The sequence below is a fragment of the Pan paniscus genome, chromosome 7, assembly GCF_029289425.2.
Source record: "Pan paniscus chromosome 7, NHGRI_mPanPan1-v2.0_pri, whole genome shotgun sequence".
Classification (NCBI taxonomy): Eukaryota; Metazoa; Chordata; class Mammalia; order Primates; family Hominidae; genus Pan; species Pan paniscus.
Window position 1 is genome coordinate 161,969,448 of NC_073256.2, and position 24,776 is coordinate 161,994,223.

At 57.6% G+C, this 24,776-nt stretch overlaps 1 protein-coding gene across 34 annotated transcripts; it reads left to right on the top strand.

The window, feature by feature from the left end:
- Positions 1-20: 20 nt before the first annotated feature.
- On the top strand, positions 21-24,017 carry PPP1R16A (protein phosphatase 1 regulatory subunit 16A). Of its 34 annotated transcripts, none has more exons than XM_055116139.2 (16): positions 70-186; positions 645-741; positions 10,990-11,059; positions 11,948-12,126; positions 15,676-15,753; positions 17,556-17,689; positions 18,350-19,340; positions 20,657-20,727; positions 20,803-20,948; positions 21,992-22,095; positions 22,163-22,287; positions 22,383-22,508; positions 22,582-22,657; positions 22,738-22,867; positions 23,025-23,190; positions 23,416-24,017. In XM_055116139.2, exons 7-16 carry the CDS (start codon positions 19,082-19,084, stop codon positions 23,797-23,799), a joined length of 1,587 nt encoding a protein of 528 aa, XP_054972114.1. In that variant the 5' UTR covers positions 70-186; positions 645-741; positions 10,990-11,059; positions 11,948-12,126; positions 15,676-15,753; positions 17,556-17,689; positions 18,350-19,081; the 3' UTR covers positions 23,800-24,017. The 34 variants fall into 34 exon arrangements, with proteins under 34 accessions (XP_034822825.1, XP_054972120.1, XP_054972108.1 ...); XM_055116148.2 differs by lacking the exon at positions 17,556-17,689 and having other exon boundaries at positions 18,350-19,180; positions 19,297-19,340; XM_055116145.2 differs by lacking the exons at positions 645-741; positions 10,990-11,059 and having other exon boundaries at positions 41-186; positions 18,350-19,180; positions 19,297-19,340.
- The last annotated feature ends 759 nt before the right edge of the window (positions 24,018-24,776 follow it).

Sequence of the window (24,776 nt, forward strand, 5' to 3'; positions counted from 1 at the left end):
CTCCGCCCCCGGCTCCCACGGGGCACCGCGGCTTCCGGCTATGGGTACCGCGGGCCGGAAGTGTAGCGTTGCCATGGCGAGGGCCGGGCGCGGGGCCCGCCCCCGCAGCGCCTCAGGGAGCGCGGGGCCCACTGACCCGCGGAAGCCAGCGGACCCACTTGCGCGGCGGTCGGCGCGGGGCGCGAGGTGAGGCGCGGACTCCTGGGTCCTGCGGCGGGAGCGGAGCGAGGGAGAGGGGCCCCGGCCAGGGACAGCAGTGGCGGGCCCGGGAAGGAGGGGCACTGGGTCGACACCGAGAGAGGAGGCCGGGCCGGGGAAGGATGAGGCAGAGGAGAGGGAGGAGGCCGGGAAGGGCGGGAGGAGGAGGAGACCGAAGGGAGAGAGGAGGCTGGCGAGGGAGGAGGCCGGGGAGCGGCCCTCGGGAGACGCGGCTGCCGGCACGCGGGCGCCCAGGGCACAGGTCCCGCCGGGCCGCCTTGGGCGTTGCTGGCTGAGGCCCAGGGCAGCAGGTGCCAACGGTCAGGAAAGGCAGGGAGCCGAAGGCTGCCGGTGGGCGCTTCGCGTTTTGTTCCAAGGCGAAGGTGTGTGGATTCTCCGCAGCCCGTCGGTCAGGTAGACAGCTCCGGAATTATCTTCATTTTCAGATGAGGAAATCGAGGCCGCAGAGAAGGGACTTACCCAAACTTAAGCTTTGTGTGGGCCTTGGAGCTAGGCTGAAGGAGAAACTGGAGTCTCACTGGGGCAAGTTCCTTCAACTTTCAGGGATTCAAATGACCTCACTTGTAGCGCGGGGCGTCCGGACCACCCCTCAGGAATTGGGATCAGGGCAAGAATTACTAACTAAGCAAGCACCCCGCCTGGGAGGGAGTGTCCAGGACTGGTGTGGGCCCCTGTCTGTACCAGAGCGGAGGCCCGGGGCACGGTGGGATTAATTTCCATGGGTGCAGAGAGGGGAGCCGTGTACGGAGTCATTCTAGGCTTAGGGGAGACAGAGCAGTTAGCCTTCCCCAAACCTCTGTGCCTTCCTTTTCTTCCTGGATTCCTACCTGGGGGTGGAGGTGGAGGCGGGGGTACCGCTGCCTTTCTCAAAGCATGTCTAGTCCAGCAGTGAGCCCTCCTGGGCGTCTTGGCGCCCCAGTTGCTTCCTGGACGTATTGGGGTTTCTCTGGGAGAAGGGTCTTGCCTGCAGTACCCTGGGCCTCCTGAAGAGGCCTCTGGTTGCGCTGCCTGATTCAGGGACCCAGAGCCACGACTCGCCGAGAGGAGCTCCGGCGGCGTGCGGCTGGGTTGCCTGAGGGGCTGGGGGCTGCCTGGTGGACTTGCACACATGCTGGCTCCATACTTGTCACTGTGGTGGACGCTCAGAGCTCTACAGGGCCAGCTGCCTGCCCCTGCCCCAAGTCCCCTGGGCTGGGGTTGGGATGGGGGTGGCTTTAGGGCGTCCTTCCCCCTCCTGGTGCTCGAGCTGGATTTCCTCCCTGTTGGCTGGGGCCATCCCTCGTGTCTCTGATTGGCCTGTCCTGGCCTCATCCCTCACCTGCTTGGGATGCACTTGGACTCCGCTTTGCCCCGAGGGTTGCCTGGGCTGGCACCTAGCAAGGGGGCTCCTCCTGTATGGCTGTACTTTGGGGTCTGTGTTCTAGGGATTCTTGAACCTCTGGTCTGAATGAACAGCCGATTGATACAGCTCTCCACTGCATGCAGTTTAGGAACCTCAGTCTCAGGTGACCCCACAGACTACCAGCACCCCCAGCTCCACCCTTGCTCTTCCCCGAGCGTGTCCTAACCCTAGCACTTGTGCCACATCTATCCATTGGCCAAAATGAGAACTGGGTGGCAGTTCCAGGCCCTTCTTTCATGCCGAGGCTCTCCTGGCACTGGTGCACGCACACCTAAAGGGAGGACTTTTCATCAGACTTGCTCAGCCAGGAGCTTGGAGCCTTCCATGTCACATCCTGTGCTGGGACCCCTGTGCCAGAGGCTCAGCAGCTGTTCACTTGTTCAGCCCACTGCACTTACTGAGTGCTGCCTATGAGTCAGGAACTGGCCAAGTTCTTAGGATGCAGCAGGGAAACAAACAGTAACTGGCATGTCAAGAATTAAAACAAGGTGATGAGATAAGAGAATGACAAGGTAACCACAGAAGATCTCTGAGGAGGTTGCACTTAAGATGTGATCCGAGTCCCACAAAGGAGCATGCTGTCCTAAGATCCGGTGGAAGAACTTTCCAGACAGAAGGAGCAGCTGATGAAGGTGGGGGTGATGATGAAGCTGGTAGCACCAAATAAATGTGCTAGACCAGGGGTTGGCCAGCTTTTACTGTGAAGGGCTAGGCAGCAAACATTTTAGGCTTTGCTGACCATGTGGCTTTCTGTTTTTTTGTTTGTTTGAGATGGAGTCTCACTCTGTCGCCCAGACTGGAGTGCGGTTGCACAATCTCCACTCACTGCAACCTCTGCCTCCCGCGTTCAAATGATTCTCCTGCCTCAGCCTCCCCAGTAGCTGGGATTACAGGCACATGCTACCATGCCAGTTAATTTTTATATCTTTTTTTTTTTTTTTGAGACAGAGTCTTGCTCTGTAGCCAGGCTGCAGTGCAGTGGTGCGATCTCAGCTCACTGCAACCTCCGTCTCCCGAATTCAAGTGATTCTCCTGCCTCAGCCTCCCAAGTAGCTGGGACTACAGGCGCATGCCACCATGGCCAGTAATTTTTGTACTTTTAGTAGAGATGGGATTTCACTATGTTGGCCAGAATGGTCTCGAACTCCTGACCTCATTATCCTCCTGCCTTGGCCTCCCGAAGTGCGGGGATTACAGGCGTGAGCCACTGTGCCCAGCCCATGCTTTGATTTTTTACATCAAATTTTATTGAGGTGTAACTTACAGTAAGATACACCTATTTTAATGGGTTCTGTGTGATAGGTTTTGTTTAATGGGTTTTGTTTGATGGGTTTTTTTTTTGACGGAGTCTCACGCTGTGTCGCCCAGGCTGGAGTGCAGTGGCACGATCTTGGCTCACTGCAAGCTCCGCCTCCTGGGTTCACACCATTCTCCTGCCTCAGCCTCCCAAGTAGCTGGGACTACAGGCGCCCACCACCACGCCCGGCTAATTTTTTGTATTTTTTTAGTAGAGTCGGGGTTTCACCATGTTAGCCAGGATGGTCTCGATCTCCTGACCTCGTGATCCGCCCGCCTCGGCCTCCCAAAGTGCTGGGATTACAGGCGTGACCACCGCGCCCGGCCTGTTTGATGGGTTTTGTAAACAACGTCATAATCCCAATATAAAACATTTCCTTTGCCCCCAAAAGTTCTCTCGTGCTCCTCTGTGGTAAGCCCTTCCTCACACCCAGCCTAGGCAATAGTGATCGCTTTCTATTACTGTAGGTTTGGCGTCCCTTTTTAAGAATTTCACATTGGCTGGGCGTGGGGGCTCATGCCTGTAATCCCAGCACTTTGGGAGGCTGAGGCGGGTGGATCATCTGAGGTTGGGAGTTCGAGACCAGCCTGACCACCATGGAGAAACCCTGTCTCTACTAAAAATACAAAAAGTTAGCCAGGCATGGTGGCGCATGCCTGTAATTCCAGCTACTCGGGAGGCTGAGGTAGGAGAATCCCTTGAACGTGGGAGGCGGAGGTTGCAGTGAGCCGAGATCGCACCATTGCACTCTAGCCTGGGCAAAAAGAGCGAAACTCCATCTCAAAAAATAAAATAATTTCACATCAATGGAATCATATGGAATGAATACTTTTGTGTCTGATTTATTTTGCCAGATAACAATGTTTTAGAGATTCAAGTGGTTTTGTGTATCCATAGTTGATTCCCTTTTTCTTTTTTCTTTTTTCTTTTTTGTTTTTTTGAGACAGAGTCTTGCTCTGTTGCCCAGGCGGGAGTGCAGTGGCACGATCTTGGCTCACTGCATCCTCCGCCTGCCAGGTTCAAGCAATTCTCCTGCCTCAGCCTTCTGAGTAGCTGGGACTACAGGCGCCTGCCAGCATGCCCTGCTAATTTTTTGTATTTTTAGTAGAGACAGGGTTTCACCATGCTGGCCAGGCTGGTCTCGAACTCCTGACCTCGTGATCCGCCCGCCTTGGCCTCCCAAAGTGCTGGGATTACCAGTGTGAGCCACTGTGCCCGGCTGCTGCTGCTGCTGCTGCTGCTGCTTTTTTTTTTTTTTTGAGATGGAGTCTTGCCAAGTGCAGTGGTGTCATCTCGGCTCATTGCAGCCTTGGCCTCCCGGGTTCAAGCGATTCTTCTGCCTCAGCCTCCCAAGTAGCTGGGACTGTAGGCATGTACCACCACACCCAGCTAATTTTTGTATTTTTAGTAGAGACGGGGTTTCTCCATGTTGGCCAGACTACCTGAAGTGATCTGCCTGCCTCAGCCTCCCAAAGTGCTGGGATTATAGGCATGAGCCACCGCTCCTGGCCAGTTTATAGTTTTCTTATTTTTTATTTTATTTTTATTTACTTATTTTTGAGATGGAGTCTTGCTCTGTTGCCCAGGCTGGAGTGCAGTGGCACAATCTTGGCTCACTGCAACCTCCACCTCCCGGGTTTAAGCAGTTCTCCCTGCCTCAACCTCCCGAGTAGCTGGGACTACAGGCACATGCCAGCATGCCCAGCTAACTTTTTTTTTTTTTTTTTGGGACAGTCTCACTCTATCGCCAGGCTAGAGTGCAGTGATCTAGGCTCACTGCAACCTCTGCCTCCTGGGTTCAAGCGATTCTCCTGCCTCAGCCTCCCAAGTAGCTGGGACTACAGGCGCCCGCCACCATGTCCAGCTGATTTTTGTAATTTTAGTAGAGACGGGTTTCACCATGTTGGCCAGGATGGTCTTGAGCTCCTGACCTCATGGTCCACCCGCCTCAGCCTCCCAAAGTGCTGGGATTACAGGCATGAGCCACCGCGCCCGGCCTATTTTTTTGTATTTTTAGTAGAGACGGGTTTTTGCCATGTTGGCCAGGCTGGTCTTGAACTCCTGACCTCAGGTGATCCGCCCCCCTCAACTCCCAAAGTGTTGGAATTACAGGTGTGAGCCACCGCGCCCGGCCCAACTTTCATTTCTTTTGCGTATGTACCCAGAAGTAGGATATGCCTTCTTTTTTATGTTGTGTGGCTGACAGAGTTACATTCTGTTCTGTAACCATGTTCACATGTCAGTCTTTCTATCTACAGAGCCAGGCAGTGTGTGTAAAGTAGGTTTCCTCATCTGTGGGTCCAGTGTCCCAATTCCTGCCTCCTACAAATGATGTTCTTGGCTGGCTTCAAGTTCAAAGGCTTTCCTCCTGTTTCATGCATCATCAGTCTCCTTCATCACGTGAATTTTTTGAACTTTGTCATCCTATGTGTTGTGTCCTTCTGTTTTCTTTATTTCTTTTTCTTTACTCATTTATTTTTGAGACGAAGTCTTGCTCTGTCGCCCAGGCTGGAGTGCAGTGGCACCATCTTGGCTCACTGCAACCTCTGCCTCCTGGATTCAAGTGATTCTCGTGCCTCAGCTTCCTGAGTAGCTGAGACTACAGGTGCATGCCGCCACGACCGGCTTTTGTATTTTTAGTAGAAATGGGGTTTTACCCTGTTGGTCAGGCTGGTCTCGAACTCTTGACCTCAGGTGATCCACCTGCCTCGGCCTCCCAAAGTGCTGGGATTACAGGCATGAGCCACTGCGCCCGGTCTCTTTTTTTTTTTTTGAGACAGAGTCTTGCTCTGTTGCCCAGGCTGGAGAGCAGTGGTGCGATTAGAGATCACTGCAGCCTCAAACTCCTGGGTTCAAGCAATCCTCCTGCTTTGGCCTCCCATATGTTGGGATTGTAGGCGTGAGCCACCATGCCCAGCCCTTCCCTGTTTTCTTTTTCCTTAGCCACCTTCCCCTGCTCATCTCTCTGCTCTGACAGCTCCTACCATCTTTCCTTCCAACTTCTAGGAATGTGCTGGCTGACTGTGAGCTCTCTTTCTTGGAAATGCCTTTCCAGCTCCTGTCCCAGGGTCACAGGCATCTCAGTGGCTTACTGTGTCACCTGTGCCCTAGGTTGGTTGTCTAGACCCCACACCTCTGTTGTCCTAAGGCTGGGGACCCTCACGGTCCCAGTGCTGCCTCCTTCCACACTCCCAGGCCCTGTGCCACTGGCACGTCTGTCCGCAGGTCCCCTTCCCACAGCCCCACCTAGACCGAAAGGTCTGTGTCTCTGTGAGGAAGTGAATACCGAGTCAGAGCAAATCCTGGGTTACAGCGCCGACCCCTCTGAAGCTCACTTTTGTGATTTTGGTTTCCTCACCATTGTACTTGACAGACCTTAGTTGCCACATCTACTCCGTGGGGGTTATGGCCCATTAGAGCTATGAGGCTGAATGAGGCAGTTCATAGGGAAGGCTGCTTGTGGCCCTGGCTTCTAGAAAGGTGTGATTTGCAGGGGCTGCTAGAAGCCCTCCCTGCCCTCTCTTCCCTTTCTTTTGGTCTAGGGCTGGCTTTTATCTTCAGTTCTCGTTGAGTCTCTTTTCAAATGCAGATGCCTCAGGCTGCCAGCTTCTTTCATTTAGGCATCTGGGCCTTTGACACCTTGCTGTGAGTTAGTTTATTCGATTTATTTTGAAGCCAGGTGGCAAGGGGAAAGGAAATTGAAGAGGGAGATGCAACGCTTCCCCGGATTTCTGGGGAGAGGCTTCCCCAATTCTCCAGCCCCTGACAGACATTGCGTGAGAGCTCATGGTTAGCGGGCCAGTCCCTGGTGTGGTCCACGCGTATCTCCTGTCCCGGGCTGGAAGCATGATGTGTGCAAATGTCCAAATCACGGGATCTTCCCTCCCTCACAGGGCTTTAGCCAGGCAGCTGTTACTGAGGTAAATAATGATTTGTGTTTGTAGATAAAAAATAGTGGAATAGTTTCAATTTCATATGGTTCTGCTGCTGGGTGTTATGCAAGGGGAGTCTGAGGAGCACTAAGATCACTGGGAAAGAGGCCGGGCGCGTGGCTCACGCCTGTCATCCCAGCACTTCGGGAGGCCGAGGCAGAATGAAGAATCTCATGCCAGGGGCCAGAAAGGAGACTGAGACCAGAGCATGAGCAGGAGTCAGCCCCCTGAGAGGTGGGACCAGAGCATGAGCAGGAGTCAGCCCCCTGAGAGGTGGGACCAGAGAGGAGGCTCCTTAGGAAGCCATAGTGAGGAGGATATGTGGGACAGGCTCAAGGATTGACAAAAGAACCAGTAAAAAGGAATAGAATCTCAAAAAAAAAAAAAAAAAAAGGCCAGGCGCAGTGGCTCATGCCTGTAATTCTAGCACTTTGGGAGGCCGAGGTGGGTGGATCACTTGAGGTCAGGAGTTCAAGAATAGCCTGGCTGACATGGTGAAACCGTGTCTCTACTGAAAATACAAAAAATTAGCCAGGCGTGGTGGCACGCACCTGTAATCCCAGCTACCCGGGAGGCTGAGGCAGGAGAATGGCGTGAACCCAGGAGGTAGAGCTTGCAGTGAGCTGAGATCGCGCCACTGCACTCCAGCCTGGGCGACAGAGCAACACTCCATCTCGGGAAAAAAAAAAACAATAGATAAAGAAAAATAAATAAAAAAAGAAGAGATGGCTCAGAGATCCCTTGTAGACTTCCCGGGTACCCATGTGGTAACGTTGCACCTGTCAGTGGAGTACAGCAGCTCAAGGGGATGTTGACACCAATGTGCTCCATTGACCTTATTCAGATTTCACAGCTTTCCATGTGTCTGCCTGTGTGTGTGTGTGGTTTAGTTCTGCGCATCTGTCACTGTAGGGTTTGTGTGAGCCCATGGCCAAGATGCAGCACAGCCACTATAGGGACCTCTTGAGCTGCCTTCTTACAGCCACAGCCACCTCCCTTTCCCAGCCTGCACCCCTGAGAGCCACTGGTGTGTTCTCCATCTGTATGGTTTCACCATTACGAGAATGCTCCATAAATGGAGTGCTGCAGGGTGTGGGCGTTGAGGTCGGCGTGATGTCCTGAGGTCCATCCAGTTGTGTGCACTACTAGTGTGTTCCTTTGACTGGAGGAAACGTCCATGGTATGGATGGACGGGCCACCATGTTTCACCTGTTACAAGACATTTGGTTTTTTCCCCCAGTTTTTTGCTATTATGAATAAAGTTGCCATGAACATTTATGTAGTTTTTTGTGTGACTTAATTTTTTTTATTTTTTGAGACAGAGCCTCACACTGTTGCCAGGTTGGAGTGCAGTGGTGTGATCTCGCACCACCACACCTGGCTAATTTTTGTATTTGTAGTACAGATGGGGTTTTGCCATGTTGGCCAGGCTGGTCTTGAACTCCTGACCTCACGTGATCCCGCCTGCCCCAGCCTCCGAAAGTGCTGGGATTACAGGCGTGAGCCACCACGCCTGACTTAAATTTTCATTTCTCTGGGATAAAGGCCCGTGAGCGCAGCTGCTGGGTGGTTTGGGAGTTGCATGTTGAGCTGTTTTGGTTTAAGAAACTTCCACACTGCTCTCCAGAGTGGTGGCTGTTTTATTTCACAGGTTTTCATCAGCTCCTGTGAGATTCCTTTGTCCTCACATCCTTGCCGTTTGGATTCGTGGGCAGTGGTATCTCGCTGTGGCTCTAATTTGCATTTTACGAATGGCGGGTGATGTTGAGCATCTTGTCACGGACGCATTTGCCATCTGTGTATCCTCTTCAGTGAGGTGTGTCTTCGCATCCTCTGCCCATTTTCTAATTGGATCGTTTCATTTTTACTGCTGATTTTTTGAGACTCGTGTGTTCTTGACAGCAGTCCTTTGTTCTGTGTGTGGTCTGTGGATATTTACTCACTCAGTAGCTGTCTTTTCATCCTCCTCGCAGGGTTTTTAGCAAGGCAAAAGTTTTTAATCTTGTCAAGGTCCAGTTTTTCCGTTTTCCGTTTTATAGACTGTGCTTTTGCTTTTGGTGTCACCACTCTGTAGAAGTGCTATTATTTTACCTTTACGTTAGATTTGCATTTCACCTGGGGTGGGGGTCAAGATTCTTTTCTTTTCTTCTGTTTTTTTGTTTTTTGATTATTTTCTGTCACCCAGTCTGGAGTGCAGTGGTGTGATCTCGGCTCACTGCAACCTCCGCCTCCCAGATTCAAGCGATTCTCCTACCTCAGCCTTCAGAGTAGCTGGGACTACAGGTGTGTGGCACCACAACCGGCTAATTTTTTGTATTTCTAGTAGAGACGGGGTTTCACTCTGTTGGTCTCGAACTCCTGATCTCAAGCAATCCTTCCCCCTCAGCCTCCCGAAGTGCTGGGATTACAGGCGTAAGTCACTGCGCCCGGCCCCAGCACCATTTATTGAAGGCTTTTCCACTCCCAGCAGTGTCATAAATTGCATGTCTACACATGTGTAGGTTTATTTCTGTTTTGTTTTTGGGACAAAACAAAACAGTCAGAGACAGAGTCTTGCTCTGTCCCCCAGGCTGGAGTGCAGTGTTGATTTTGGCTCACTGCAACCTCTGCCTCCCAGGCTCAAGTGATCTTCCCACCTCAGCCTCCCGAGTAGCTGGAACTGCAGGGGTGCACCACCATACCTGGCTAATTTTTTAAATTTTGTAGAGATGAGAGTCTCCCTGTTTTGCCTAGGCTGGCCTTGAATCCCTGGGCTCAAGTGATCCTCCTGACTCGGCCTCCCAAATTGCTGGGATTGCAGGTGTGAGCTGCCTCATCTGGCAATTTTCTGGACTCAACCGTATTCCATTGGTTTATTTCTCTATGCCTAAGCCAGTAACTTAGGTCTTACTTACCAAACTGTATATAATAAGTCTTGACATCTAATAGTGTAAGTACTTCAAATTTGTTCTCTTTCAGGCTTATCCCTACTGTTCTTGGCCTTTTGTGTTTCCATATAAGTGGAGAATTAGCTTGTGAGTCTCACACTGTTGGGGTTTTGATTGGGACTACGTCAAATCTTGGATGAATTTGGGGAGAAATGACATCTTTTCAGTTCTGGGTTTTGCAACATATAACGTGATGTCTCCTCCTATATCTTCCCATAAAGATATGGTTGTGGTTTACTGTGTACATCTTTTGTTAGGCTTATTCCGAGGCATTGAGGCTTTTGGGTGCTATTCTGTTGTTCAGTTCTAAGTAGGAGTGGACATCCTCCCCTGACAGCCTCTGTCTTTCCAGGGAATTTGCTTTGGGAGGGCAGGAGAGAAAAGGCAAGGGAAGCTCTTTCCAGGGAATTTGCTTTGTCTGGGAGGGCAGGAGAGAAAAGGCAAGGGAAGCAGATTTCTGCAAGTGTCAGAGCCCTTGAGGGAGTGGCTCTGCTATGTTCAGAGTCACTGGGGCTGTGGGAGCAGGAGGGCATGGAGCAAGGTGAGGGCATGGCAGCAAGGGAGGCACTGGAGTGTTGGAGTCAGGGCTTGTAGTAGCGAGCCAGGCAGAGAGGAGGCGATGGGCAGAGAGTGGGATGTTGAATGGAGGTGACAGGCATGGGCTGCAGTTACTGGTGGTGATGGAGCACAGTTGGCCAGAAGATAAGGACACTGGTGTAGAGAAGAGGTCAAGGCTCAGAGGGGATAGGCAGTCCACAAAGGTTTGTCCACAAGAACATTAGACCACCAGGAATTTGGGCAACGATGGGCGGGGGTGAAGCCACAGTGAGGGCTGGTGCTGGGTGGTTGGTGCCTGATGATGTGTGCTCCAGCTGGGATGCTCAGGGAGAGGATGGGAGGGGGACTCCAGGCCTCAGCCAGGAGCACAGGGGTTGGGGAAAGAGGGCCCTCAGTAGGGAGGACATGGTGTCGCTGGGGACAGAGCCCCAGGGGAGGGTTTCAGGATGGAGGGTGGAGAGAGCCTGGATCAGAAGCCCCCTCCTGGCCTGGTGCAGTGGCTCACCCCTGTAATCCCAGCACTTTGGGAGGCTGAGGCAGGCGGATCACTTGAGGTCAGGAGTTCAAGACCAGCCTTGCCAACATGGTGAAACCCGCTCTCTACTAAAAATACAAATATTAGCCGGGTGTTGTGGCACACACCTATAATTACAGCTACTCAGGAGGCTGAGGCAGGAGAATCATTTGAACCCAGGAGCTGGAGGTTGCAGTATTTCATGCCTACGTAGGTGCTTTGGGATGAACTTCTTAGGGTTGGACTGGGAGGGGGGTTGGTCTGGGAGGGGGGTTGGACTGGGAGGGGGGTTGGCCTGGGAGGGGGGTTGGACTGGGATGGGGGTTGGTCTGAGGGGGGTTGGACTGGGAAGGGGGTTGGTCTGGGAGGGGGATTGGACTGGGAGAGGGGTTGGTCTGAGGGGGGTTGGTCTGAGGGGGGTTGGACTGTGAGGGGGGTTGGTCTGAGGGGGGTTGGACTGGGAGGGGGGTTCGTCTGGGAGGGGGTGAGCTGCACACTGGGCCCTGGAGGACACTCAGACCCTCCCTCCTGACCCCATCACCACTCACTCGTCCAGCCACCACTTCCCCTAAACTGCTGCTTCCTTGGAGCAGTCTGCAGGCCCCGGGGATGCCCTGTGTGTAGGAAACTTACTGCTGGGGCCTCCCTCCCAGAGCTTCATGTGGCTGCAGAGGCCCCTCCAGAGCCTCCTCTTCTGCCCTGGACACCCCGATGCCTTCCGTGCTGACCTCAGTAGACGTGGTGTGACGTGCTGATGTGCATCCTGCAACTCGGCTCCAGTCCCCAGATGTAGGCTGCTTAAGTGCAGGGCCTCCTCCCACTGTCCCTCCCCAGGGCACAGCCAGACAAGTGCAAATGGAGCCTCTCCAGCTGCCACCAACCTGCTTTATGGCTGGTGCTGTCCTTGTCACATTTCGGGAGGTCTCTGGACATTTGGCTTCTTTTCAGAGTGTACCCTGTGAGCCGCGGGCCATGGGCCATAGGGAGCCTTGGCCTGAGCTTGTCCCCTCCTTGGCTGCACTGAGCTGTGCCTGCCTTGCCAGCATCTGCCTGGCTCCCTCGGTCCTTCACAAAGACTGATGAAGGCCCCTTTTCCAGGTACTGGCACACGGATGAGGAGTCGTAGAAGAGGGGCCTGCAGATTGTGCTCTCAGCAAGCCTGTCGTCTAGTGGAAGACACTGGCCGGGACACAGAGCCCACGTGTGGACACCGCTGTGGGTTGGTGGCAGGGGTCGAGCAGGTGCCATCAGGCACATGAACGGTGGAGTCTTCAAAGGTGAGCTGCTGGGGCCGGGCGCGATGGCTCACGCCTGTAATCCCAGCACTGTGGGAGGCCAAGGCAGGCAGATCACCTGAGGTCAGGAGTTCCAGACCAGCCTGGCCAACATGGCGAAACCCCGTATCTACTAAAGATACAAAAATTAGCCTGTGTGGTGGTGGGCGTCTGTAATCCCAGCTACTTGGGAGACTTAGGCAGGAGAATCGCTTGAACCTGGGAGGTGGAGGTTGCAGTGAGCCAAGATCATGCCACTGCACTCCAGCCTGGGTGACAGAGCGAGACCCTGTCTTAAAAAAAAAAAAAAAAGAAAGTGACCTGCTGTCTGCCCAGCCAAGGGCTGGGGAGAGACCAGTAGTCTGGCTGGAGAAGCCTCCCATCCAGCCTTCCAAATGAACGGTGAACAGTTACTCTGGCGGGACATCCAGCACTGGGGTTGGTTATAGCTGAGGTGAGGCATGTCTCCAGAGCCTGCACCTTCAGAAGGTCAGCAGTCCTGAGAGTCCAGCACTGCAGCCACTAACCCACAGATAGCCTCTCTGCCCATGCAAATAAGTCTGGCCAGGCATGGTGACGCATGCCTGTGATCACAACACTTTGGGAGGCTGAGGCAGGAGGATCACGTCAGCCCAGGAGTTTGAGACCAGTCTGGGCAACATAGGGAGACCCCAACTCCACACACAAAAAAGACAATAACAAATTAGCCGGGTGTGGTGGCGTGCACCTCCCCAGCTACTGGGGAGGGTGAGGTGGGAGGATCGCTGGACCCCAGGAAGTTGAGGCTGCAGTGAGCTGTGACGGCAGCACTGCACTCCAGCCTGGGGACAGAGCAAGACCCTGCCTCAGAAGCAAACAAAACAGAATCAAACAAACCAGTCTGTGTGTGTATGTAACACCTTTAGCCAGGCTCTGGCAGCCTCTGCACCCATGGGCAAGATACCATAGCCATTCTCCCATGGACATTGAGACCCACCTCATCTTGTTAACAGATGTATATGTATAGATGTTATTCTACAGAATGGCTACACAGTTATTTTTCCCAGAATGATGGGCATCTAGGTATTTTCCCATTTTTTGCTCCGTATCTCATAGATATTGCTACAAATAAAATCAAATCTGGTCGGGTGTGGTGGCTCATACCTATAATCCCAGCATTTTGGGAGGCCAAGGCATAAGGATTGCTTAAGACCAGGAATTCCAGACGCCAGCCTGGGCAACATAGGGAAACACTGTCTCTACAAAACAAATTAAAAAATTAGCTGGGTGTAGGCCGGGCATGCTGGCTCACACCTGTAATCCCAGCACTTTGGGAGGCTGACATGAGCGGATCACGAGGTCAGGAGATCGAGACTATCCTGGCTAACACGGTGAAACCCCATCTCTACTAAAAATACAAAAAATTAGCTGGGTGTGGTGGCAGGCGCCTGTAGTTCTAGCTACTCGGGAGGCTGAGGCAGGAGAATGGCATGAACCTGGGAGGCGGAGCTTGCAGTGAGCGGAGATTGCAGCACTGCACTCCAGCCTGGGCGATGGAGCGAGACTCTGTTTCAAAAAAAAAAAAAAAAAAAAAGTTAGCCGGGTGTGGTGGTGCCCACCTGTGGTCCCAGCTACGTGGGAGGCCAAGGTGGGAGGACTGCTTGACCTTGGGAGGTCGAGGCTACAGCGAGCCGTGATTGCACCACTGCACCCCAGCCTGGGCAACAGAGTGAGACTCTGTCTCTTAAAAAACATAATAAAAAATCAACAACAAAACAACCAAGTCTTTTAGTTATAAGTTACAGGAACCAACTCCACCAAGCCTAAGCATAACTGGGCTATTAAAGCCCCCAGAGCCAGCTGGAGGGCAGGCAATGTGGGGGCGCTGGGCTGGCCCCCAGAACCAGCCAGAGGGCAGGTGGTGTGGGGGCGCTGGGCCAGCCCATCACTGCCGGGGCTCCCGTGCTGACCGTCCAGATGCCGCCCGCTGCACTGTGGCACTCGGGCTTTCACCCTGCGATGTGCGGCCAGAGGGCAGGCAGGCTCACTTCTCTCTGGCTCCCCAGCACTGTGAGTCCCTCTAGTTGACCTGCTCTGGGGGTTTTAGTAGGGTGGCATCCTAGAAATGGGGCTGTCAAAAGGTGTACTTTTTTTTTTTTTTTTTGATATGGAGTCTCTCTCTGTCACCCAGGCTGGGGTGCAGTGGTGCGATCTCAGCTCAGTGCAAGCTCCGCCTCCTGGATTCAAGTGATTCTTCTGCCTCAGCCTCCCAAGTAGCTGGGACTACAGGCGCCTGCCACCCCACCCAGCTAATTTTTTGTATTTTTAGTAGAGATGGGGTTTTACCTTGTTAGCAAGGATGGTCTCGATCTCCTGACCTTGTGATCTGCCCACCTCGGCCTCCCAAAGTGCTGGGATTACAGGCGTGAGCCACTGTGCCTAGGTGCACATTTTAAGTTTGGAGGTGCACCTTACTGAGGTGCACCGTACACACATCCCTGTGAATGGGGGAGCCTACAGCAGGTCCCCGGCCTTCCGCCCCGCCTGTAGAAGCAAGTTCCCATCCTCTTTCTGCACCCTCCTCACCATTTCTCTGAGACTCTTCCTTCCCCTGCCCCTTTCCTCTCTTTTCTTTCTTTGAATGGCATGTGGCCTCTACCTGTCCCTTGTCCCTATCTCTGGGTGAATAGAGTGACACCGCCCCTCAGGCTGTGGGCTCTCGTCGCACCATGGACACTGGGAGGTGGGTACTGTGGTGAAGTAGTGACCGGGGCAGCTCTGGGTTTAGGCTTGGCCTTGGTCTCCCCATGTGGAAGATGGGGTGATGGCAGGTGCCTGAGGCAGTGATGGGAGTAGAGAGGGCGCTGAGGCTCTCGGGCCTGGAGCTGTCCTCACGGGGGCTCCTGGGAGCTTGGGCTGGGCCTCCCTTCCTGAAGCCACATGGCCCAGGGGTATGTAGGCAGTGAGGGGACGGTGGGTGGGGGTCGGGGACAGTGCCCAGTATCCTCCATGGGGCTCCTCCCGCCTGGGTCCCACACTCAGGCAGCTGGCCTAGGCTTTGAGGAGTGGAATGAACCCACCGGGTTATCTGTTTAGAACTGGAATGAACCGACCCGGGAATCTGTTTGACATTCCAAGGAGGTTTGGGGGAAGGTTTGTGGAGTAGAGGGAGCCGCCCTGCCCAGCCCCTTCAGCCTGGGTGTGTCCATTTGGTGGGACTACGAGCTGGCCACCAGGCTCTCATGGCTCAGCCAAGGGGCAAGTCTTCTCAGCTCTGGTGGGCTGTTCCTGGTCCGTCTTGTGGCTGGGAGGAGTAGACAAAGCTTCCACTAGAAGTTCTGCTAGGGCAGCCAAGATTCAGGTAGGAGGGAGGCAGTCTTTCCTTCTGGAGCCCTCAGCCCACTGCCGTGGGCCTTCAGTTGGCTGCTTCCTTCTGAGGCTGATTCCTGGGCAGGGAGGCCAGAGGGGGACGCTTAGGGCTCAGCCTGGGGGGAGGTGGGCACTGGGACACCCCCTGGCACCCACTCTTGGGGGGCCCTGGGCTCACTTTGGGTACCTCGTTTTCTCTTACAGGAGGCAGTTGGACCCTCGAGCAGGACAGGAACCTGCCCAGAGTCCCGTGGAGACATTGGGCAGCTTCCAGCTAGGAAGGTGGGCCTGCTAGGGTGGGGCCGAGTGCCCTGTGAGCCGTGCTGGGTGGGGTGGGGGAGGTAGAGCCTCCCCACCCGTGGGCCTCCCTCTGCAGCCAGGGGGACTGGGGGGGTTCCCACTGTCCAGCTGCTGTTCTCTGATGAATTTTCACAGATGTGCCTCGGAATGAGAAACAAGACAGGCGTTCCGTCGGGAGTGCGGCTGCCATGCTCAGGCTTTCTCTTCTGTAGGACATGGGCAACAGAACATCTTTTTTCCTTTTTAAAAATCTGTTTTAATTTCTCTTACATTAATTATTTTTTAAATAATATAAATTGAGATGGGGTCTCGCTGTATTGCCCAGGCTGGTCTCGAACTCTTGGGCTCAAGCGACCAGCCTGCTTCGGGCTCCCAAAGTGCTGGGATTACAGGTATGAGCCACTGTGCCCCGCCAATCTTTTGTTCTACAAGATGCTGGGGACAGTAGGTGGTGTCTGTTAAATCTTTTTTTTTGAGACAGGACCGCCCTCTGTCTGCCAGGCTGGAGTGCAGGGTGTGATCTCAGCTCGCTGCAGCCTCTACCTCCCGGGCTCAAGGGATCCTCCCACCTCAGCCTCCCGAGGAGCTGGGACCACAGGCGCATGCCACCAGCTAATTTTAAAATTATTCTGTAGAGACAGGGTCTTACCCTGCTGCCCAGGCTGGCCTTGAACTCCTGGGTTCAAGTGATCTTACTACCTTGGCCTCCCAAAGTGCTGGCATGAGCCACTGTTCCCTGATGGTTAAATCTTAATCTTTCCTTCCCGTGGCTGGAGAGAGACTGGGGCTGGGCAAGGGCAGCCTGCCTTGCTCTTGGCTTGTGATCTCTTTGGGTTGCGGTGGGGGTGAGTAGCTACTGCCCAGGTGGGTTCTCTGGCAGGTCCAGAGATGCTAATGACAGAAAGGTGAGGATCTCATCTTGCCAGCCCTGTCAGGAAGAGGGTGTGGGCCGTGAGTGGCTGGCAGGGAGGGAGGGCTCTGGCATGCCAGGTGTGGTCTGCCTCCTCTGTCCTCATGGATGCGGACCTGGCAGCATGCCTCCAAGACTGGCTCTCCTGCCTCTCTGGTACCCATGCTGTGTCTCTAGAGGGCAAGGGGAGGACTTGGGAGCCTGGGCAGGGTGTCTGGCCAGTGTGTGCTTGCCCTGGCCTCTGCGGTCTACAGAGCTGGCCAGGCTTGGGAGCAGGCTGCTCGGAGGGAGAGTTACTGCCTGGAAAAGCTCTTTACTTGGCAGGCAGAAAGCCAGGTCAGGGCCACTGGCCTTATTGGCCGTGTCCTCAGGAAGCCTCTGAGGCTAGGCCTACAGAGGGGGACTATGTCTAGAGTAGGCTGAACCTGTAAAGTGGGGCTCCCAGATAAATTGGGGGCCCCTGAGCAGGAAGGACCTGACTGGCTTAATTTGACCTGGGCCAGGACAGTTCCCTTTCTGAAAGAAGGAGGCATTCTATGAAACACCTGGGTAGAAGTCCAGCAGTGAAGAGTTGGGTCAGTGTGTAGATGGCCATGAGGCCTGGCTGGGTGGAGAATAGGACTCCTGGCAGGCATCTTCTGCAGAGCACGGAGTGCCTTCTTTCTTTTCTTTCTTTCTTCCTTTCTTCCTTTCTTTCTTTCTTTCTTTCTCGGAGTCTCGCTCTGTCGCCCAGGCTGGAGTGCAGTGGCGTGATCTTGGCTCATTGCAAGCTCTGCCTCCCCGGTTCACGCCATTCTCCTGCCTCAGCCTCCCGAGTAGCTGGGACTACAGGCACGTGCCACCACGCCCAGCTATTTTTTTGTATTTTTAGCAGAGATGGGGTTTCACCCTGTTGGCTAGGATGGTCTCGATCTCCTGACCTCGTGATCCACCCGCCTTGGCCTCCCAAAGTGCTGGGATTACAGGCGTGAGCCACCGCGCCTGGCCAAGCACGGAGTGCCTTCTGAGGTGAGGCCTGTGGCCAGCCCAGCAACCACACTTAGTGTGTCGGGCAGGACTAGGGCCATAGCAGGTACATAGGCAGGGTTGTGCCCCAGCCGAAGCTGTCTGCCTGCCTGTGTGTCCCCATAGGCCTCAAGCCAGGCACCAGGTGGGGGCTTTTATTGCAGCCTAGGATGGCAGAGGCATTGTGGGAGCCCATCAAGGAAGAGGTCTAGAGACTGGGCAGTGAGAGGCTGGGGTATCAGTCAGGACAGGAGGAGGCGGGGCCTGCCCTTGGAAGGCAGTAGCCTGCAAAGCCCTCAAGGCTGTTCCACGAGACCTCACCCTGCCCAGCCTTAGGGCAGCGCCTGGCCCCGGAGGAGCAGCCTAGCAGGGAACGCCTCGCTGGGGTGGGCGGCCCTTTCTGGAAAGGGTGGGTGGGAGGAGCCTGACATGCCTTTCCCCCGCCCCTCTCTGAACCTGGGGCAGAATGGGGGCAGAGTAGCTCCCCATACCCCCAGGACTGTTGACCTGCAGTGCTCTCTGTGGACAAAGGGTGGGCCTCACACAGGGCAGGACCTGAGACAGCTGGAAGCCTGGTCTCACCTGAGGCCCAGAGCAGGGGCTCCCCGGGGCCACCCTGCCTCAAGCTGGCCTTGATATGCTTCCTCGTTCCCCACTTCTCAGGTGTGAGCAGCTGCCGGAAGAGGAGGTGCTCCTGAAGACACTGCGGCCGGCCCGCCTGTGCCCTTGGTGCCCTGGCTGCCTAGAGAGCCTCACCCCTGGGCCCTGGGGCCAGGACTCCAGGACTCTGACTACCTGCCCTCCCCCAGCCTCAGCGGCTGCACCTCCTCATTAGTACTGATGCGCTGACCTCGGCACACAGCTGGGAGGGGTTGAGGGCTGGGTCATGGCTGCTCCCAGGCCCCACCCAGGCTCCTGAGCCTAGAAGGTGAAAAGAGGACTCTCGGGCTCACAGGGGCTCTCACTGCTGGTTGGTCCTGCCCTCCCTTCCCCCTCAGCAAGGTGCCAGGAAGCTGGAACCTTGTTATCTGGGTAATTAGTTTCAGACCCTGGACTGAGGCCGGCCAGGTCTCGGGGCTGCCTCCCATAGGTTGTGCACCCTGACCCCGAGAGGGAGGCGAGGCGCTGCTGGTCGACAGCTAGAGGCTGGCCTGGGGAGCAGGTTTGGGGTGCCCTCCCACACTGCCCTCCCTGCCCCGGCCCGTGCCCCGCAGGGCTGCCTGGGCCTGGTTATTGTGTGGGGCCTCCTGACCCAGCCAAGGGCACGAAGCTCTGGGAAGGGGATGCCCCCGAGGGTGCCAGTCCAGCTAGCTGCCCCACCCCTCAGGCCCAGCCTGGCCCCCAAGCTCCCCACTCTGGTGCCCCGAGCAGCCCTGTGGGCAAGCAGCCGCCGCCATGGCCGAGCACCTGGAGCTGCTGGCAGAGATGCCCATGGTGGGCAGGATGAGCACACAGGAGCGGCTGAAGCATGCCCAGAAGCGGCGCGCCCAGCAGGTGAAGATGTGGGCCCAGGCTGAGAAGGAGGCCCAGGGCAAGAAGGGTCCTGGGGAGCGTCCCCGGAAGGAGGCAGCCAGCCAAGGGCCCCTGAAGCAGGTCCTCTTCCCTCCCAGTGTTGTCCTTCTGGAGGCCGCTGCCCGAAATGATCTGGAAGAAGGTGAGTGTGGCTGAGCCCAGAGCAGCTCCCAGCAGACGGCCTACTCCCTGCTACCTGGGTGCCGTCTCATGCCAAGGCTGGGGGCTGGGCCTGTCCACAGCTCCTGGGCTCCAGCCCCCAGATCTTGCCTGGTCTCTTCAGGCTGGGTGGCCCAGGGTGCCCCCATCAGGCAAGCCCCAAGCAGTGGGCAGCCCTGAGGTGAGCCTGTGCGGGACAGCCGTCCTTCAGGCGGGGGCTGCATGCAGAGGGCTCCTGCTGTGAGGTGAGCTGAGGCCATGAGTGGACCCCCAGGAGCCTGCAGAAAAACCTAGTGCAGGGCCCCACGGGAGCAGGGGTGGCCGGTAGTCATTGCTGCTTCTTGTTAGGCTGCTCAGGAGAGCCCTGGTCTCCACCTCCGTGAAATAGGGTGGGACCAGCCACCTCTGCGGGTGAGAGAGCCAGGCCCTGGGCAGGCACAGAGCTATGCAGGTGGCCCCCTCTCAGTGCCTGCCCTAGGCTCTGCTTGTGACTCTCTTCTCCTCACCTGTGCCCCACGCTTGCAGCCCCAGCTGTGTGGGTTCCACTTCTGGTGCTCTGGGGTCTGGGGGGAAGAGGCACTGTGGTGGCCCTTGAGACTCCTTCCTGCCTCCCTCCGGAGCAGAGAGTAAAGAGGAGCCGGCAGTGTCTGGCCTGCATCTTCCCATGTGGACAGGAGCCCTCCCGGGAGGCCTGGAGGCAGAGGGAAGAGGCGGAGGGTGCCATGGTCCACAGGGAGCTGTGGGAAGGTGGGAGCCCTCCTGCTGCACCCCAGGCACCGTCAGGGAGAACCCTGGTGACCTGGGCGAGAGCTGGGCCCGAGTTGGGATCTTTGATGGGGAGGGGAGTGAGAGCAGGGATGTGCTGTGGTGGTGGGGAGCCTCAGGTCAGGTCCCAGAGGACCCAGGAGAGCTCATGAACACAGGGCTAGCAGGTTGTCAGGGAAGAGCCGAAGGAGCTGCGGTAGCCTCCAGGCAGGGAGCTCTTCCTGGGCTGGAGGGAGGTGTGGGATTGTTGGAGTGCTGCTCTCACACAGGAGCACGGCCTGTTCTGGGGGTCGGAGGGCTGGAGCACCACCATGAAGGGCCTGCAGGTGGGTGGAGGCAGAGGGCTTCTGGGAGTGTGACCGGCCTGGGCCAGACAGATGCCTGGTGCTTCTGCCCCCACCCCTGGGCTCTGGTGTGCCTCCTGCCATCGGCACCACTGTCTTCCTTGTCCTTCCCTGGGTCCTGGGCCGAAGCACAGTTGACAGGACCTGACCAGGGGCAGGACCCTGTCCTCACCTCGCCACCTTTTTGCAGTCCGCCAGTTCCTTGGGAGTGGGGTCAGCCCTGACTTGGCCAACGAGGACGGCCTGACGGCCCTGCACCAGGTCAGCCTGCACTGGGTGTGGGCAGGGTGGGGGCTGGCCCCCATGCTCTGGTCGCTCACGTGGCACGGTTTGCAGTGCTGCATTGATGATTTCCGAGAGATGGTGCAGCAGCTCCTGGAGGCTGGGGCCAACATCAATGCCTGTGACAGTGAGTGCTGGACGCCTCTGCATGCTGCGGCCACCTGCGGCCACCTGCACCTGGTGGAGCTGCTCATCGCCAGGTAGGGCCTGCTGGGCGTCCGTGGCAGGGAGAGGCTTCCTCTCAGATGGCCGCTCAGGAGGCTCCTCTTGGGCAGTATCTGTGGCTCTCGGCCTCCTGTGTTCCCGCCTTCACCTTTGCTGACCCTGCCTGTGTCCTGGCATGGAGAGCAGGGCCTGGGGCTCCAGGGGGAATGGGCATGTGCCCAGGGCAGCGCGGTCTCTGCCTCCCCAGCATTCGTCCTCCTGCCGAGAGGGCAGGCCTCGGGCCCCCCCAGAGTGTGCACAGAGAAATGTCTTGGTCAGTGAGGAGGGCAGAACTGCTAAGGAGGGAAGCAGAGTGAGGAGGCCAGGTGGCTTGGGAGGAGAGGGTACCTGAGCACAGGTAGGGCCTTTACCTTTAACACAGAGGGACGTAGAGCAGGGGGAGCTCTGAGCAGGGAGGGTCCATGAGCCCCCTCCCTTCCCCTTTGCTCCAGGCATCTGTAGTGGGAGAGAGGTCAGGGCTGCGGTCATTCTCGAGTGCCCCTGTGAGGCCGGGTGGGGTGTGGATGGCGGTCGCGTCACACACAGGCGCTGCGGGGCGGGCGGGGATGTGGGGTGTCCACAGGTAGGCCTGCTCCTCCACTGCACACAGGCACCCCCTTCTGTGTTCTGGGCTCCGCTTCACTGCCCTTCTTCCCTGGGGCCATGCTCCCCACAGCTCAGCAGCCCCTCAGCATGGCTGCCTGGTCCTGCGCCCCCGCCACCCTGTGCTCCCTGGGATCCCTGCTCCCCAGCAGGCAGGCCCATCCAATGCATGTTTATGGGGGCACCGCTGCCCCTGGAGGTGCCAGGAACCTGGAGCCCTGGATGGATAGAGACTTGCAGGAGGCCTGTCTGGCTTAATGACAGGATCTAGGACAGCCGATGGGCCCCAAGGCCGCCTCTCCCAGCAGCAGGTGGACAGGGTGCCTCCTGAGGGGCAGCCCTGGGCTGAGGGGCCCTGGCGGGGACTTCTCCAAGTGAGGAGCCTGGCAAGCGGGGAAGGGCCTTGTGCCCAGCACCCTGTCCGTCTTCCCTGCAGTGGCGCCAATCTCCTGGCGGTCAACACCGACGGGAACATGCCCTATGACCTGTGTGATGATGAGCAGACGCTGGACTGCCTGGAGACTGCCATGGCCGACCGTGGTAGGTGCGGCGGTGCGGCTGTGGGAGGGCTGCCGGTCGCGCTCCCTCTGAGCCTGCCGCCTCGCAGGCATCACCCAGGACAGCATCGAGGCCGCCCGGGCCGTGCCAGAACTGCGCATGCTGGACGACATCCGGAGCCGGCTGCAGGCCGGGGCAGACCTCCATGCCCCCCTGGACCACGGGGCCACGCTGGTGAGGGCTGGGGGGTGAGGGGCACACGGGGCTGGGGGCCTCGCTACTTGGAGGTGGGGGATGGGGCCGAATTCAGGCCGGGCGCTTGCCTGCAGCTGCACGTCGCAGCCGCCAACGGGTTCAGCGAGGCGGCTGCCCTGCTGCTGGAACACCGAGCCAGCCTGAGCGCTAAGGACCAAGACGGCTGGGAGCCGCTGCACGCCGCGGCCTACTGGGGCCAGGTGAGTGCGGGCGGGAGCAGGTGGGAGGGGGCTTCCAGCGCAGCAGTCTGCAGCTCCGGCCTGCCGTCCACAGGTGCCCCTGGTGGAGCTGCTCGTGGCGCACGGGGCCGACCTGAACGCAAAGTCCCTGATGGAGGAGACGCCCCTTGGTGAGCTTGCGGGGCCTACCTCCACCTGGGGGAGAGGACAGGCGGGGAGGGCGCCCCTGACGCCTGCGCCCACTTCTCAGATGTGTGCGGGGACGAGGAGGTGCGGGCCAAGCTGCTGGAGCTGAAGCACAAGCACGACGCCCTCCTGCGCGCCCAGAGCCGCCAGCGCTCCTTGCTGCGCCGCCGCACCTCCAGCGCCGGCAGCCGCGGGTGAGCGCCGCCCTCAGCAGGCCCCGCCCCGGGCTTGGCCCCGCGGACGTCAGCCCCGGGCGGAGTGCCAGCCGAACTGGGGGCAGAGTCCGAGGGGGTGGGCGGGGTCCTCCCGGCACTCCCCTTCCCCTCACTCCCTCTCCTCTCTCCTCCCCAGGAAGGTGGTGAGGCGGGTGAGCCTAACCCAGCGCACCGACCTGTACCGCAAGCAGCACGCCCAGGAGGCCATCGTGTGGCAACAGCCGCCGCCCACCAGCCCGGAGCCGCCTGAGGACAACGATGACCGCCAGACAGGCGCAGAGCTCAGGCCGCCGCCCCCGGAGGTGAGCGCCCCGTCCCTGCTCCGCCCAGCGCAGGGGTGGGCCTGGCTCTGCCCTGGTTCTCTCTCCGCTTGGACCCCCTCCTGCCTGTGTCAGGAATGGTGCCCTGCAGGGGCCAGCTTTTGCCCCATCTCTCCTGTCTGTCCCTTCATGACCATACAGCCTGAACCCAAGGCCAGGGAGGGGGGAGGAGCCTCCTGATGGCTCTGGGACCTTCACTGCCCGCAGGAGGACAACCCCGAAGTGGTCAGGCCGCACAATGGCCGAGTAGGGGGCTCCCCAGTGCGGCATCTGTACTCCAAGCGACTAGACCGGAGTGTCTCCTACCAGCTGAGCCCCCTGGACAGCACCACCCCCCACACCCTGGTCCACGACAAGGCCCACCACACCCTGGCTGACCTGAAGCGCCAGCGAGCTGCGGCCAAGCTGCAGCGACCCCCACCTGAGGGGCCCGAGAGCCCTGAGACAGCTGAGCCTGGCCTGCCTGGTGACACGGTGACCCCCCAGCCTGACTGTGGCTTCAGGGCAGGCGGGGACCCACCCCTGCTCAAGCTCACAGCCCCAGCGGTGGAGGCTCCAGTGGAGAGGAGGCCGTGCTGCCTGCTCATGTGAGGCTGTTGCTCAGCGTGCAGGGGCCCTGTGGCGGGCACAGCCCACGGCTGCCTCCCCATGGTGCGTGCCCTGGTGCTACGGGTGCAGCACGGAAACCCCGGCTTCTACTGTACAGGACACTGGCCCCTCTCAGGTCAGAAGACATGCCTGGAGGGATGTCTGGCTGCAAAGACTATTTTTATCCTGCAACTCTTGATAAAGGGCTGTTTTGCCATGGAGCCTCGTTGTGTGTTGTGTGTCTCAGCTGGGTTGCTGTCCCACGGTGGGGAGTGGGTTGTGCCGTTTGGCTGGGGTGCCACCCGTGCCTGTGAGCACGAAAGCCTGTAGGTGCGTGCTGGGGCATGTGGCAGCCCTGGCTGTGTGGGAGTGAGGCTCACAGCCACTGGGCTGGAAGCCTGGGCCTCACCCACTCCCTCCCGTGCTCAGCCTCCTGGAGCCTCCTCCGTAACCCTTTGCTTTCCTGAGAGGAGCCAGGTGCTTTGAAGGAGCCTCCATGGGGGCCAGGGCCTAGGGTGTCTGTGCTGAGGGGCAGAAGGTGGGGGTCCCAGGGACCATGGCTTGGAAAGGGAGGTGGTGTTTTCCACAAGACTCTTGTGTCAGAGCCAGAGGGGCAAAACAAGCACAAGGCTGTGTCAGAAGCTCCCTGGGGGGGTTGTGGGTCCCCAGTTCCTGGCATGCAGCCTTAATCCTGGGGCCTGGCTGCCAGCTTCCGCCTGGGCTGGCATAGGGGACACGCAGTTGGCCACTCTGGCTCTGAGCTGGCTGGGCACAATGTGTCAGGGTGAGGGGGCCCCTTAGGGGCCTCAAGCAGGAGGGCTGAGGGCACCGCTGGTTCGTCTGTTCATGGTGGGCGGCTTTGTGTGGCCACCAGTGCTGGGTGGTGTGGGTTTGGGCTGTTCTCCCTCCTGGCTCAGCACGGGCCCGTCAGCCCAGTGTCCTTTGGGCCTGCCCTTCCCCTAGCATCCCTGGTTGGAAGG

Coding starts and splice junctions, on each gene's coding strand:
- PPP1R16A (XM_034966934.4), top strand. CDS start 19,082: ATGGCCGAGCACCTGGAGCTGCTGGCAGAGATGCCCATGGTGGGCAGG. Junction 22,096..22,162: donor GACTGCCATGGCCGACCGTG/GTAGGTGCGGCG, acceptor GCCGCCTCGCAG/GCATCACCCAGGACAGCATC. Junction 22,658..22,737: donor GATGGAGGAGACGCCCCTTG/GTGAGCTTGCGG, acceptor CCCACTTCTCAG/ATGTGTGCGGGGACGAGGAG.